The sequence below is a fragment of the Malania oleifera genome, chromosome 5 (assembly GCF_029873635.1).
Source record: "Malania oleifera isolate guangnan ecotype guangnan chromosome 5, ASM2987363v1, whole genome shotgun sequence".
Classification (NCBI taxonomy): domain Eukaryota; kingdom Viridiplantae; phylum Streptophyta; class Magnoliopsida; order Santalales; family Ximeniaceae; genus Malania; species Malania oleifera.
In genome coordinates this window covers 23,241,653-23,258,594 of record NC_080421.1, presented here as the reverse complement: position 1 = coordinate 23,258,594, position 16,942 = coordinate 23,241,653, and the positions used below count along the sequence as shown (strand labels likewise).

The window sequence follows — 16,942 nt, the reverse complement described above, 5'->3', positions numbered from 1 at the left end:
GTTAAACAAATCATCGATACGCGGGAGCGAGTATTTATTCTTGATAGTTACTTTATTTATTTCTTGATAGTCGATGCACAATCTCATTGAGCCATCCTTCTTCCTCACAAAAAAAAACTGGTGCTCCCCAAGGTGATACACTGGGTCGAATGAACCCCTTATCTAACAGCTCCTGCAACTGTTCTCTCAATTCTTTCAGCTCTGTCGGTGCCATTGTATACGGCGCCTTGGAAATCGGCGCTGTCCCCGAAACCAGATCAATAACGAACTCTACCTCACGATCAGGAGGTAGTCCCGGTAAATTCTCAGGAAATACATCAGGAAAATTCCTCACCACTGGGATATCCTCCATCCTCAGTTCCCCTTCTGATATAGCCTTCACATAGGCTAAATATCCCTAACAACCTTCTGATAGCAATCTACGCACCTGAATAGCAGATAATAACTAAGGTGGGGTGCGCACACGTGATCCCACGAATCTATACTCTTGTCCCTCTAGAGGTTTGAACACTACCACTCTCTGATGGCAATCAATGCTTGCATAGTGGGCAGCTAGCCAATCCATGCCCAAGATTACCTCAAACTCATGCATGTCTAAAACCACCAGATTAGCTAACAAAGACCTCCCTTGAATATCCACTGGATAGTCCCTGAGTACCTTTCTACATACCCCTATGGTCCCAGTTGGTGTAGCAACAGACAAACTAATTTCTAACTACTGAGGCTCAAATCCACACAATTTAACATAATCCCGGGCAATAAACGAATGCGTCGCCCCAGAATCAAACAAAACAGTAGCTTTAAATGACAGTATTGAAACAGTACCTGTCACCACATCGCCGACCGCCTCAACATCGCCTGGCATCAAAGCGAAAACTCTAGCTGGGGCCGTATTCCTCTGTTGGCCTCCTCGTGGTGCCTGGTAACCTCTCGTGTAGGTCTAGGAGCAGTACCAGTCTGTGTCGGACAATCCCTCATCATATGTCCTGGCTCCCCGCACCTGTAGTAGACACCTCGCCCAGCACGACACTCTCTCAGGTGTCTCTTCCTACAAGATGGGCAAGCGGGAGATGGCTGTGCACCCTGGAAACCGCGATTCCAGGTCTCCTGTCTCCGGCCCCTATAATAGCCACCTCTCTTCCACGCGGCACGACCAACTCCCTGCTGGGAACCAGAAGGTGTAGACCTCTTCTTTTGCCTCTGCTCCTCAGCCTCTAACCGATCACCAATTTCTGCTATAGTGGCTCGGTCAACTAGCTCAGCAAAGTCTTGCAACTTCAAAATCGATACCTGCTTATAAATTTCTCTCCTCAAGCCTCTTTCAAACTGTCGTACCTTCTTCGCCTCATCTAGAATAATGTACGGGGAGAAACAAGATAGCTCGATGAATCTTGCCGCGTACTGTTGCACTGATAGCTATTCCTGTTTCAGATTCAGGAACTCTGCAATCTTAGTCTCCTTGGAAGAGGCTGAAAAATACTTGTCGAAGAATATCTCTTTAAACCGTTCCCATGTCATCTCCACAGGAACAATCCTCTATTGCTCTATTAATATCACTGCTGAGCACCATCTCTCGGCCTCCCCAGTCAGTCTATAGGTGGCAAACAATACTCTCTGCTCCTCTGAACACTGTAGCATTACAAATATCTTCTCCATCTCCTGCACCCAATTCTCAGCGACTGCAGGATCTGTCCCACCTGAGAAAGCTGGAGGACTCATTTTTATGAACTTCTCTATCAAGCTACCGTGGCCTGTCGATGGACTACTCTGTTCCTTCGAACTTCTGGCAATCTCTGCCATCATTTGCTGTGCTACGCTGCGTAAAATGGCATCTGAATCACTACCCGCAGCGCCTGAGGGTCCAGCACCCTCACTCCCACTGGCGTGGGCACTATTGCCACCTAGGTCCATCCTGAAAAACATGTAACTTAACTCAAAACCTCATTCTCTATACATATCACTCAGCTCATATGGTATATTTTCTTAATTAACTCGTCACTCTTGATTTTAATTCAAGGTTCAATCCTGCAACCTAGATACCCAACCCGACGATAGTTTACAATGAATTTCGTGAAGTCGTCACCTCAGGAAAATCACATGAACCACCATGGAAGTCCTGCATCTAGACTACAAAACTAGACCTCAAATTCCCTTATCCTATACTCTAGTATTATTATTGCTGCACTCTAGAGTCTACAGAATCTAATATCCTAGGCTCTGATACCAAATGTAACGTTCCTCAATTTCTTAACATAAAATGTCAAATAATATATCAAATGGTCAACCCGAACCCGTGGGTAGTGGGGACACCTGTCAAACACAGCGGAAAACTTAGCAGCAGTAAACATAAAATCTCAAACATCCAATCATAAAACATAATACCAAAGCTTTCTATAACATTATAAAACTGTACTTCTACACATTCTCATATACATCAAAATATCTCTAGGGTCAAACACAAAATAACTCTGACTCTATTACAAAATCTTACCCTTCTAACAGGGTAATCTCACTAGCTCAACGGCGGCCCTGACCCGCCGATCTCTCAGGGGCTCCTGAAAAATTAATTAAGTTTGGGGGTGAGACATTTCTCAGTAAGGGAAAATAAATTAAATACAGTTGTGTGACAACATGAATATTTAATACAATTATACGTATACAGTACATAAACGTTTATCATATCATATTGAATAATCACATGCTTTCATATTTTCTAATAAGTCATACCATACGTAAAACATTTGTTATATCGGTAATACTGAAAACAAACCCATGATGAATAGCTAGCTGGTGTCATGTATTACCCCCCATGACGGGTTGTGCAACCCGAAGGCGGGACCCGAAAATGGCTGGCCGACCACTGCCTAGTCAAATATGTTTGTAAGTACGATAAGCCCACCACACCCTGGTCCGGACTACCAGATGGACGTCCACACTCTACTGAAAGTCACATCGACTATCCATCTCCCATCCCCTGGTGGGATGGTTAGCACTAATCTGACGTAGATATCTTATCTACAATATAACTACGGTACCGAGCCCCTGAACTGAACTAAACTAACATTTTGGTTGTGATAACATATAATACATGATCATATATATAACATCATTACGGCCTCATGTCGAAAATATAGTAATTACGGCCTCGTGCTGAAATCATGCATAAATACAGCCTCGTGTCGATAACATAAATACGGTCTCGTGTCGATAACATAAATACAGCCTCGTGCGAATAACATAAATACATGGTCTCGCGCCAAAATCATTTCAGGTATATATATATATATTGAAAATAAATCATTTATCATATATTCGTCAAATTCATCACAACATAGCTCATCTTTTCATAATACCTGAAATCATGCTTTGTTCGTAAAATCTTTCACATCATAATACAATTCACATAAAATAATATTCATGCCACACATATGCTGTTAAAGGTCATACTTCATATTCTAAAATCGTGATTTTTCGGCATCTCATACATACATATATATTTTAATCATCATAGCAGTATTTTCCCAATTGCACCTTTCATTCATAATAAACAATATAGCATATGCTTTTCTAAAAATAAATTTACTCATAATTAATAATAATTTGTATGGAAAATAACTGCTTTAGTTTATTCCCTTACCTGACTACTGAGAAATTCGTTAGGACCCAAATCCTACGCCCTTGGCGCCCGAAATTCAACTCCTAAAATTTACATTTTTCCCATATTAATTAATCTATTTCTCCAAAATAATACTCATCTAGCCTTCCCTAAGCTCCATATACCTCAAATTAATATTTAAACTATTATTTAACATCCCCACTTAATTTTTCAAATTTTGCTTGCGGGTCCCAAATTTACACCCGCGGTGCTCACCCGACCCTAATTTTCAGAAATCCTACTTCAATCACAGATGCTTAATATTTTAGCATTTCTAAATTAATGTTAATTAATTAAAAATAAGCCCCTTAATAACCCTTGCACCCCAAATTTGGGGTTTTGGTCCGACACCCCCACGAGAATTCTGTCCCACTAGACTTGTAGAGAATCATTCCTAGATTCTCATGGTGGTGTCCGTTCGTCAATTGAGCTTATATTTTGTAAGAAATTAAAGAAAAAGGGAAAAATAGCTTACCCGAGGGAATATGCTTACGTCGCTCCTACCATTGATCCGCTCCGGTAGAAATGACGGCAGCGGCGAATGGAGTCCAATGGTATCTTCAGATTTTCGATCGGGCGAAAATTCGTCACGAAATTGAGGAGAGAGGGAGAGAGAATGTGAGGAGAGAGAGAGAGAGAGAGAGAGAGAGAGAGAGAGAGAGAGAGAGAGAGAGTTCAGAGAAAAGAAAAGAAAAGAAAAGAAGAAGAATAATAAATATAAGTTTGAATCTCCTGAAGCTTCAACAAGCTTTAGGAGGATAATAATAATAATAATAATAATAATTATTATTATTATTATTATTTAATATTAATAATAATATTTTTTAATAAAATAAAAATTAATTTTAATTAATTTTTTTCTTCTTTTTTTTTAAATTCGTTTAATTAATTAATTAATAATTATTTTTTATTAATTTTTTAATTTTTTGAAATTATTCTACTAATCTTTTATATCTCATTTTGGGGTTTTTACAAGAAAGATATAGGAGCACCGAGCCAGAGGGATGTGGGGACCTCAAGTCAGAGAAAGAGGTATGCATCTTTGGGATTTCAGGCGAGTTCTAGACGAGGCCGTTGGAGGGGAGATAGATCTGGTAGAGTTCAGAGACATGAGGGAGTAGATCACGGGTATCGTGGTGAGCATGCATACCTTATATGCTCTATTTATGGTAGGAGGCATACAAGAGCATGCCGGTTGGGGAGTAATGTTTGATACAGTTGTGGAAGACCTGAAAACGTGGCACGGGAGTGTTAATGGTTACTAAACAGAGCACTAGCCTCTAGATAGATCAAAAGACGTAATCAGGAACCCAGGGGTGGCGGCCAGTAGAGGAATGTAGCTTTAGCGAGGGTTTATGCTTTGACGCCGGGAGACACAGAGACTACCGCAAACATCGTGACAGGTACTTTTACCGCTTTATCATATAAAGTTGTTATTTTGTTTAACACAAGTGCTACCCATTCATTTGTATCGTCGGGTTATGCTAAATTATCTGGAATTGAGGCACAACTATTAGATGTAGAGTTGTTTGTTGTCATGCTAACTAGATCTGCAGTGAGGTGTAGAGAGGTATTTAAGAATTTTCCAATGACCATTCAGGGGAAAGTACTACCAGCTGATCTCATGGAATTAGACCTGAAGGGGTTTGACATGATATTGGTATGGACTGGTTGGTAGCTAATTATGCCAGCATTGACTATCATCAGAAAGAAGTGATTTTCAGACCCTCGGGGGAGCAAGAATTCAAATTCGTGAGATCACGTGTTTGCTCCCCACCACAGTTAGTGTTAGCTTTACAGGTGAGGAGGCTTCTTCAGAGCGGTTGTCAGAGACTCGTAGCTTATGTAAAGGAGAAGCCAGAGGGAGAATTAAAGTTTACCGATATTTTAGTGGTTAAAGAATTTCCAGATATTTTTCCGGAGGAGTTACCTGACTTACCACCTGATCGAGAAATAGAATTTGCAATTGATCTGCTTCCAGGGACGACGCCAATATCTAAAGCACCTTACAGAATGGCTCCAACATAATTAAAAGAATTAAAAGATCAGTTGCAGGAGCTACTAGAAAAAGATTTTATCAGGCCTAGCGTGTCGCCTTGGGAAGCACCGGTTTTATTCGTAAAGAAGAAAGATGGGACCATGAGGATGTGCATTGATTATAAAAAAATAAACAAAGTGATGATAAAGAATAAATATCCTCTTCCCAAAATCGATGATTTATTTGATCAGCTCCAGGGGACTCAAGTCTACTCCAAGATTAATCTCCAGTTAGTTTATCACCAGGTGAGAGTTAAAGAAGAGGATGTTCCAAAGACGGCTTTCAGGACCTGTTATGGGCATTACGAGTTTCTCGTTATGTCGTTTGGTCTGACGAATGCACCAACAACGTTTATGGACCTGATGAATCGAATGTTCCATCAGTATTTAGACCAGTTTGTGGTAATTTTTATAGATGATATACTGGTTTATTCGAAGAGTTTTGAGAAGCATGAACATCATTTGAGACTGGTGTTGTAGGTATTGAGGGAAAGAAAGCTGCATGCGAAATTCAAGAAATGTGAATTCTAGCTAAGGCAGGTCGTTTTCCTAGGGCATGTGATATCCGAGAATGGTATAGTAGTTGACCTAGGTAAGATAGAGGCAGTGGTAGATTGGGCGAGGCCGAGAAATGTTCAAGAAATTAGGAGTTTTCTGGGGCTGGCAGGGTATTACTGCCGTTTTATGGATGGGTTTTCCAGACTTTCAAGTCCCTTAACACGACTTATGAGGAAGAATGCGAGATTTGAATGGTCTAGTAAATGTGAGCAGAGCTTTTAGGAGTTGAAACAGAGGCTGGTTACTGCACAGGTATTGGCTATTCCATCAGGAGAGGATGAATTTGTTATTTACAGTGATGCGTCCCAGAAGGGGCTCAGGTGCGTGTTGATGCAACATGGGAGAGTTATTGCTTATGCATCCAAGCAACTTAAAGAATGTGAGAAGAACTATCCTGTGCATGATTTAGAGTTAGCTGCAGTGGTGTATGCTCTCAAGATCTGGAGACATTATCTTTATAGAGGAAAATGTGAAATTTTCATGGTCCACAAAATTTTGAAATATTTCTTTACTTAAAAAGAACTGAATATGAGGCAAAGAAGATGATTAGAACTCATTAAAGATTATGACTGCACTATTAGTTACCACTCATGGAAAGCAAATGTGATAACTGATGCACTGAATCGAAAGTCACTAGGAGTAGTATTGCCAATAGTGGAGATTCAACACCCTATCCAAATGGATTCGGAGAGGTTAGATGTGGAGCTGATGGAGGGTAATCAACAGACATTCATTGCCAACTTGGCGGTACAACCTACCTTGCAAGAAAGAATTAAAGCCACCTAGAGGAGTGATCCAGAATTAACAGAATTGATGGATAAAGTATAGGATGGATAGGGGGAGGAGGTCAGTATTTCGGATGATGGAGCCTTGAGGTTCCGTTCCAGATTATTCGTTCTTGCAGACACTGAGATCAGGAGGATGATCTTAGAAGAGGCTCATAAACTCCTTTACACTGTGCATCTGGGTAGCATGAAAATGTATCGGAATCTACGGGAATCCTTCTGGTGGAGCGACAAAAAGAGTGAGATTGCTGAATTCGTGAAACAGTGCTTGACGTGCGAGCAGATAAAGGTTGAGCACCAGAGCACCAAAGACCAGCACGGCAAAGACAAAACTCTATATGGGTAGTCGTAGATTGGCTAACGAAGACCGCTCATTTTATCCCTATCAAAGTCAACTATTCTATGGACATACTGACAAAGTTATACATTCAAGAGATAGTGTGCTCTCACGGTGTGCCGGTATCAGTATCAAATCCTTGATTTACTTTGTGATTTTGGATGAGCTTCCAAGAGGGTACGGGGTCAAAATTAGCATTTAACACCGCTTTTCATCCTTAGACAGATGGGTAGACAAAGAGGATGATCCAAATACTTGAGAATATGCTACGAGTGTGCGTGCTAGATTTCGGGAGTAGTTGGACCCAGTATTTACCGCTAGTCGAGTTTGCGTAAAATAATAGCTATCAGGCCAGCATTGGGATGACACTGTATGAGGCTTTATACAGTAGGAGGTATCGTTCTCCATTATACTAGGATGAAGTGGGAGAAAGGCGAGTATTGGGACCAGAGTTGGTGCAGTAGATATACGATAAAGTCCGGCTTATTAAAGACGGAATCAATATAGCTCAGAGTTGGTAGAAAGTTAAGTAGATACTCGCAGCTGGGAATTAGAGTTTGACGTGGGAGATTGAGTATTTTTGAAGGTAACTCCACTAAGAGGAGTTATGAGATTTGGGAAGAAGGGTAAGCTAAGCTTTAGGTACATTGGCCCATTTGAGATACTTGAAAGAGTGGGGTTAGTTGCCTACATGCTAGCTCTACCACTAGCTCTGTCTAGAATACACGACGTATTTCATGTTTCCATGCTAAGGAAATACGTCCCAGACCCATCCCACGTGATCAGTTATGTAGAGATATAACTTAGATATTCACTAGCATATGAGGAAGCACCAGTACAAATTTTAGATAGGAAGGAACAAGAATTGCGTACCAAGAAAATTTAGTTAATAAAAGTCCTGTGGAGGAATCATGCCAAAGAGAAAGCTTCATGGGAGCTTGAGGATGAAATCAGACAGAAATACCCACACTTGTTTACTGGGATACAATAATAGTCAGTATTGTTCAGATAATGACAGTTTTATTTTAATTAGTACATAATGATGAATGTATAGTTGTATTTTAAGTTATAGGATAGATAGTATTTTGGTTTTGGGAGAAATTTTTATTTTATGGGTATAATTGTAATCTCTTAGAAATGCTTATGTAACCACGGTATTCCTTCACCATAAGTGAGGGTAAATAATAAAATAAGTAGCCCATTTTCCTCAATGGATGGTGTTCAATACAGATAGCAAATTTCGAGGACGAAATTTTATAAGGAGGGGAGAATGTAGCAACCTGAAGGAATATATTAATTAAATAATAAAAGAAAAGAGAGGAAAAAGGGATTTTAAAAGGGACTCACAGGGTTTCGTCGACGAACACAGGGCGCTTGTCGACAAGCAAACTTCTTGTGCTCGTCGACGTGGAGATGTGTCTCGTCGACGAGAACTTACTAAGAGGGGTTTAGCAGAGCCTGAAGTTCGTTGACGATGGATTCGAGTTTGTTGACAAACTCCCTTCATGGACTCATCAACGAGGTGACGTGTCTCGTCTACAAATCCGCATGTTATAAATAGGCCTAACTTGGTTTTCAATGAGAAATTCATGCAAAAATTACTCTCTCTCTCTCTCTCTCTCTCTCTCTAGAATTCGTTCCCCTCCCCTTCTCTCTACGATTCCAGTTTCGTTCTTTGTCGGTTCGACGATCGGAAGTCGCCACTCTACTCCTGCGAAGATTCTCTTCAAGTCTGCTAGAGTAGATTGTTGGTTATGTCAATTTGGGCACCATCACAAAACCAGGGTAAGTTGAATATTTGGGTATTTTCAGCATTACCAAGCTTATCTGCCTTTAGATTTTGTGTTGTATGGGAATATATTGGTGTTTTGTGGAGTAAAACTAGGGTATTGAGTTTTCAGGATTAGGGTATTTTTGGGACCCTGCAGATATGGGTTGAGGACCCCAGCGCGTATATTTCAAGGAACTCAGGTAAATTATAGTTTAGAAATGTTGAATATGTGGAGTTGGGGAAAATATGAATGTGATAATTATTCTGGTAAATTCAGTTGTGTGATTGGGAATTATATGAGTGTTGTTTGAGGGAGTTGAAAATTATGAACGCCGCATGCGTGAAATTATGAGTAGTATTTGGAGCTAGATAGTCAAGTAAGGGGAATACATGTTATGCCAGCATTATTAGACATTTTATCAGTATATTATAGTATTTGATCAGAGCATGAAAATTGTACAGTTTTACAGAACATATCTATAGAATTTTATTGAATTGTGTGGCATGAGAAATATTGGAATATTATAGAATATGTTATACAGTTTTACAAAAGCATGATTATATAGCCTAGAGAATTATGAAATATAGCTTATACAGTTTTATATACAGAGCTACGACTATACAAAATTATACAGAAATACAGTTTATATGATATAGAGTATTTCTCAAAATCATGCTTATATAGTATTTTATAGAATTATGATTATGTAGTATATTTCTGAGCATGATTGTACAGTATTTTATAGAGTGATTATATAGTGTTTTATTACCATCATATAGACAATATAGAATCATGATTATACAGAATTTTATAAAATCATGATTTACAAAATATAAAACCATGATATACACAAATACAGATTTTACAGAATATAGAACCATGATATACAGAAATACATATTTTATAGAACATTAAACCATGACAAACAGAATACAGAATTACAGTTACAGAATTACAGATATACATATATGTAGTTATTATAGCATCATGGCTATACAGTTTATATAGGATTATGGTTATACAGAAATACAGAATCATGGTAAAACAACTAGATTTATATAGAAATACTATTATACAGTATCAAACCCCAATGGAATACAACAATTTATAAAGCACGATACCGTTGTGATATAGTATAGACAGTGCAATCATATGTCTCAAATAGAGTATGATACAATCGATTGTGCCCTCAAGTAAAGTTGTTAGCTCCCTGGCGTCCGGACCAGGTGGAGCGAGCCTTTCGTGCTATAAACATCTAGATATGCATACAGTTAAGCTAGCACTGGAGGGACAACTAGTGTTTAGCCCTGCCTTCGGGCCGCACAACCCAGTCATGAGGGGGTAAGTCATGACATATAACCATCCAGGGGGAAGTTTACAATTATATAGTTATGTATAGTACACACAGAAAGCAAGGATTACGTATTATAGATAGAAGTACTTTTGAATAGATAACTCAGAAATTTTCATATTTTATATGATATAAGCATGTGTTATTATACATATATTTTTCTTATTGTATATCGTATATAATATTAATTAAATGGTATGTTGCCAACTAACTCATATACCACACACAGGTGATAACATGTATCTCCTTATTGAGAGGTGTCTCACCCTAAAATTATTAAACATTTCAGGTAATCCAGAAAGGCGAGTAGGGTCAGCTCGGAGGTAGAGTTGGTATAAAGTCAGTGTATTTTTTGGGGTGAGTTTTGGGCTAGTCTATGGAGCCCACAGTGTTTTGGGACTTTTTGAGAAATGTTATGTATATGTGTGTGTGTGTACAACTAGGTATGTGGTAATCTGCTATTGTATTTTGGTATTTGTTGGATATGTATGTACTTTTACTACTTAGGTGTTATATGAAATGCACAGGATACTACGGTCCCACTTCGAGCCGTGATGATGATAGTTAGGCTCATGTAAGGTTTCAGAGTTCATTTATTAATATGGAAAAAAAAAAAAATAGATGGAAATTTCAAGTTGTTACAAGTACTCTGAGGGAAGGTAAGCATCTCCCTCTCATATATTCTTTCTTACTATTACAATATTATCATCCCATACTCCTTGACTTACACATCAGAGCAATCCCTCAGAAAACCCCCTGGGTTCTCCAAGCCTCTCTTATTTGATTTCTTGCAGGTAACCATGGTCATAGATTAGTCAACATTAACCAACCAATTTTTGGCAATAACAATTTATTGACCTTATAGGTCATACCCGGTTTTGATTATGACAAATATTCTGGTATTTAATGTTTGTTAAGTTTGTGTGCAGGTCTATATCAACAAGATCATATGGTGGCATGTGAGGACTTGAAGACTACAGACCTAGAATGTTTATTTTTATTGTAATTTATATTATGTTTAATTCAGGTCTGTAATAGTAATGTAGGTAAGGTTTATAATAATTATTGCATATCATGCATGTAGGAATTAATAAGCTCAAAGACCTTAAAACAACCCGGGGTCCCTACACATAATTTGGAAATTGAAAGACCTTAAACAAGACTTGGTCGACCGACGCTAGGTTTTTTAGGTTAAGTTAAAATGCCTAAAACCTTATAAAAACCTTAGCTCCTTGCACTTACACGTAAGATTGTTCCCAACATTTCATATATTATCAGGGGAAATAATTGAATTGAAATAGGACATAAAGGGCCAAAATTGTGAGGTTTCGTGCGACTGAACCCCTAGTTGCGCATGATTTAATTTCCGCTTCTTACATTTATCTACACATTTGAGTTTATGTGTATATAGACAGACCCTAAGTTGAGTATTACTATTGTTGGATTAGTTGAACTTAGAAAGAATTTTTTAATATCCAATTCATCCCTCTCTCGGGATTACACCAAGGCCAACACAATTCCTATTTGGAAAACTCTAACACTGCATTATTTTTCTTTTTTCTTTTTTTTTTTTCAAAAAAACTTTTATGTTTTTCTCCTTTGTATTCTACTCTTAGCCATCTTATCAAAATCTTAATTCTTAAATGAACATTTTTCTCAATATTTCTTTCAGTTGTGATCCTTCCTAGCTAAGCAATTGTTTGAAACCACTTATGCAAAAGTGTTGAATTTATTAAGAGCTGATAACAAATGTTGTACTAGAAAAGTGCTGAAAGTTATAAGTGAAGTTTGGTTGTATTTAAAATAAGTGGTGTTTGGGTACTTACATTTATTATAAGGTACTATACGATTATTTTTAAGCATATTTTAAATTAAAATATTAATATTTTTCAATTAATAGTTTCATTAATAATTATTTTAATTTTTTATAAGTAAAATTTAAATACTTTCTATTAAAAATAATATAAGATTAATAATAATAATAATAATAATTTTGTTATTAATGTATATTTATAACATATTACTATCATATTAAATTATGATAAAAATAATATTATTAATTAAGTTTAAAATTTTAATTTATTTAATATTAATTTAAATTAATAAATAATTCTTGCTAAATTTAGAATTGAATTATAATAACAAATATGCTTTTTAAATATATTTTAAACTAAAATATTAATATTTTATAATAAAAAATTAAAATAATAATTATATTAATTTTTAATTAAATTTAAATATTTTTTTATTAACTAAAATAATATAATATTATTTATTTAAAATAAGATATGTAACAAGCAAAATTGGGTATGGTTGGGTTAATCGAACCATAAGTTCGAACTGAACCAAAGTTTTAGTTTTGTTAGAAAATGCGAACTATAAATTAATCATTTTAAATTAATATCTAAAATTCAATTAATCAATTTTGGGGCAATATGCACCGATTAACCAAACTAAACTATCTATTCAATTAAAAATCTTAAAATAGCTATTTTTCTTTCATTATAATCAACTTGTAAATTTTAAAATTCAAACATTAAAATTTAATCAACAATAAGAAGTTTTAAATGTACAAAGTTTGGCATCCTCCAAAAGCTTACAATCATCTACTCATTAATTGAACATGAACAAAATCTTTTATCCATGCTCTAATTCTTAAAAATAACATAAAAATAGCCAAACAAGTTTTAAGCTATTATTAAAAAATAAAATATCATTTAAATTATAATAATTATTAAGATATTATACAATATATAATTACATAATATATTTTTACATATTTATAATATATTGATTCGACTCGGTTAACTGTGATTATTGCATGGCCGAACTGAAATCAAATAATTAATCAAAAAATTAGTTACCTAATTTTAAATTAAATTAATTAAAATTTTAATTTTTTGATTTTTCATGCGCATCCCTAGAAAAATTAGTTGAGTGTTGTGTCAACTGTCCTACACTTTAAACCAAAACAAGTAAAAACATTTTTTGGAAGGGCACACAAACAGGCCCTAAGGCCGATATTGCTCGAAAGGGCGCACGTGCGCAGCGACGGGAGAATGTTCCGAAGGAACAGACTTAAATGTTAATCTCCGTTTGGTTCAATGATTTATGTTTCCCATTTAACAAGTATCACCGAAAACAGGCGCAGCATCGATCAGCCAACACGATCTGGGGGAAGGTCACTCGAGGTCGTAGCGGTAATACCGCCTTCTCTCCCGCCAGGTCTGTCACTTTGCCCGTTGGTCAATTCGCGTAATGGGTTTTCGTTTTGCAGCATAATTTCACGAGGGTTTCAATTGCTTCTCAAAATAACACTTCAATTTTCTCAAAATTGTTATAGCTTTTAATCTCGTTGTTGTCTTGCTCTAGTTCTTGATAATCCATCATTGTATATGAAAGAATTGTGTGTTTGCTTTGCTGTTATTTTTGTTGGATGATCGACACTTAGGTCATGATTGTTAGATTTTTTCTGTTTATAGAAACTTGGGAAAACTAGGTTTTGAGCTAACATTCTGTAAGGGTTTTCTTCTTTTTCTGTTTTATAATGCAGTAATTATATGCTTTAATTGCTTTTTAATGTGATTCTGTAAATTTACAGGTGGGAACAGTATTTGGAAATTAGGGTTTTATTTTTTTTTAATTTTTTTGGATGCAAATGGGTGATTTTTTCCTACGAGCTTTGCAAAAAAATTCAAGCTTTTAATGGGTCTCCGTTGATATTGAAGAAGTTGGGGGGAAATGTTGCCCAGACAACGTTTTTCTCGAATTGACCTTTTAGAGCTTAAAGCTCATATTATTGGGAAGATTGGGCGCCAGAAAGCGGAGAAGTATTTTGATCAGCTGAAAAGATTGTTTAGTCTCAAGCTGAGTAAATGTGAATTTGACAAATCGTGTGTCCGGCTAATTGGGAAGGAGAATGTCCCTCTTCACAATAGGCTTATTGGTTCCATTGTCAAGAATGCATACTTTGCTAAGGTGCCGCCAGAAAAAGCTAGAAAAGAATGCTCGCTTAATGTCAAAATCGCAAATGGGTATCAGAGAAACTGTCTGCAGTCCCTCTATGGGGATGCATTTCCTCCATCACCTCGTAAGTGCAGGTCTTTGGTTAGTCGCGATCGCAAGTTTCGTGACCGACCGAGCCCTCTCGGACCACTTGGGAAGCCCCAAAGTGTTATGTGTGAGGAATCAATTTCTAGGGCACAAGAGCAGCAAAGCGCAACAGAACTGCTTTCTCTTGGTAGCAGACCCCCTGGTGAAATTGCTTCTGTTGAAGATGGGGAAGAGGTTGAACAGGTGGCAGGAAGCCCAAGTGTTCAAAGCAGAAGCCCTGTTACAGCTCCTCTTGGTATTTCAGTGACCATGGGTGGAGCTCGTAAATCTCTTTGCAATGGATTGGCATGTAATCTTCTTCATCTTGAGACATGTCATAGTAGTGGAGAGCTACCTGATAGTAGGACTTTAAGGAGTCGTTTGGAGCAGAAGTTGGAGATGAAGGGCATTAGAATCACGGTTGACTGTGTCAACCTTCTGAATAATGGTTTGGATGCATATCTGAAGAGGTTGATTGAACCCTGTATAAGAGTAGCTGGATCAAAGCATCGGAGCAAATGCTTTAATCCATCAAATGGTAGGACTACAGCTGCTTTGAATGGAGCATTACCTGGAAGATACTTGCAATTGTCTAATAATTCTCTTAATGCAACCATGTTGGATTTTCGTGCTGCAATGGAGTTAAATCCTCAGATCCTTGGAGAAGATTGGGCCATACAACTTGAGAACATTTGTCTGCGTGAGACACAAGAGTGAAACAAAAACTTATTTGTGCAGAAATCGGCATTCATATTTAGATGAGATAATTAAAATGTGATCAAATTCACCATGATGTGTTGATGCGTCTTTTAGGGGGTAAAGATTCTTTGCAGCGTGAATCTTGACCTCCTCCTTTTGTGACAACTGCCAAATTGTAATGCATTTTAGAGGAATTAGTTGAGAATACTATAGGGTTGTGTTTGAGAGTGGAATTTAGGCGTTAGATTTGGATTTGTGTGGAATTGTATGAAACTTAATATATATTTGTATTGTATTTTTTTCAAATCCACACAAATCCAAATCCAATGTCCAAACTCCAAGTTCCCAAATGCTAGATGAGGAATTTTGTATCAAATTTGCTAGGTTTCTTTTAATCATGGGGACTGATGATAGGATTGGAAAGGAACATGTTTATACGTCAAAATTTAGACTTCAATACTTCAAAACTTCATTGATTCAAGAGTTGAACATCATTCTTCAATTGACACCTGTCAGTTGCTATGTAACATCTTTATTTGTGAAACAAAACATTATTGAGTTTCAGAATGATGACAATTATTGTGGTTGTCCATGAGAATCTCTTCTGGAATCAGTTTTCCCTATTGACTTTCATTTGGTTAAATATTTTACTTTTCCCCAGAAAAGATGATATTTGCCTGCTATGCCAAGTCCTTGAGTCTATTGAGTTTTCTTTCAAGATCACATATTGTTGATATGTGCGAACAAGTCCCATGAAAACAATTTTGGAGTAGTTATCAATTGCGCAACATGGTTCAAGCAAATTTAAGTGCATACGTTTTTCATGCATTGTTTTGGTTAAGTTCCTCGTGTTTTTCCGTTTTTGTTTTGTTTTTTACCTGTTTGCTGTACATTATATGCTTTTGTTCAACAGAATCATGACAACACATTTTATTTAAATTTCAGCCTATACTAACAGCCACAATATCTTTGTGAAATGGATACAAGCTTTTCTTCATTTTTTTTTTTCCGCTTGAAAAAATATAGTACTTGTGGACTCTTGAAGTGTAGTAGTACTTGTGGACTCTTGAAGTGTGTCAAGGACCCTTTCGAGACATGGCTGGGCATGTAAAGACACTACATGGATCTTGATTATGGTATCTGTTGAACCTATTTTCTACTGGGCATGTTTCCATTGTTGGTGTGACTTGTGCCAACAGGAAAGAAGATTGAAACACTCTCTCAAGTCCGCTAAATAATATATTGTATCTTGGCTAGTCATTTTTGCTGAGAAGACTGCTACTTTTTTCCTGTAAATGGTGAACTGTGAATTCATGCAGTACCTCTCTTTTGGCAGAGAGGAAATCATTCCTTGAAGGAGATGAAACCAACCGTGGTCAAGCGACCGTGAGAGGATTACTAGGTCGGTTGATATTATCCAATTATCTGTTTTGGAAATTTGAATTGGGAAACCCTGAAAGGGGTAGCTTGGGTTGCTATTAATTTTTTTTTTTTTCAAACATGTTTTTTCGAGAGGGAAGGAGAGGAGGGATTGTAATGCTGATGACATTTTATTTCCGCTACTGTTTTTAGGAATAGGAAAGTTACATGATGTTAATTTTAAAATTTGTTGGAAATAAAGAATTTCTGCAAAACATAATAATTTAACGGCAAACT

At 36.9% G+C, this 16,942-nt stretch overlaps 2 protein-coding genes across 2 annotated transcripts; both read left to right on the top strand.

Moving 5' to 3' along the window:
• Positions 1 to 1,055: 1,055 nt before the first annotated feature.
• On the top strand, positions 1,056 to 7,381 carry LOC131155888 (uncharacterized). The gene is made up of 3 exons (XM_058109335.1): positions 1,056 to 1,102; positions 6,832 to 6,997; positions 7,088 to 7,381. Exons 1-3 carry the CDS (start codon positions 1,056 to 1,058, stop codon positions 7,379 to 7,381), a joined length of 507 nt encoding a protein of 168 aa, XP_057965318.1.
• Positions 7,382 to 13,486: 6,105 nt separating this feature from the next.
• LOC131155333 (uncharacterized) lies at positions 13,487 to 16,940 on the top strand. The gene is made up of 2 exons (XM_058108385.1): positions 13,487 to 13,720; positions 14,097 to 16,940. Exon 2 carries the CDS (start codon positions 14,237 to 14,239, stop codon positions 15,302 to 15,304), a length of 1,068 nt encoding a protein of 355 aa, XP_057964368.1. The 5' UTR covers positions 13,487 to 13,720; positions 14,097 to 14,236; the 3' UTR covers positions 15,305 to 16,940.
• Positions 16,941 to 16,942: the final 2 nt, after the last annotated feature.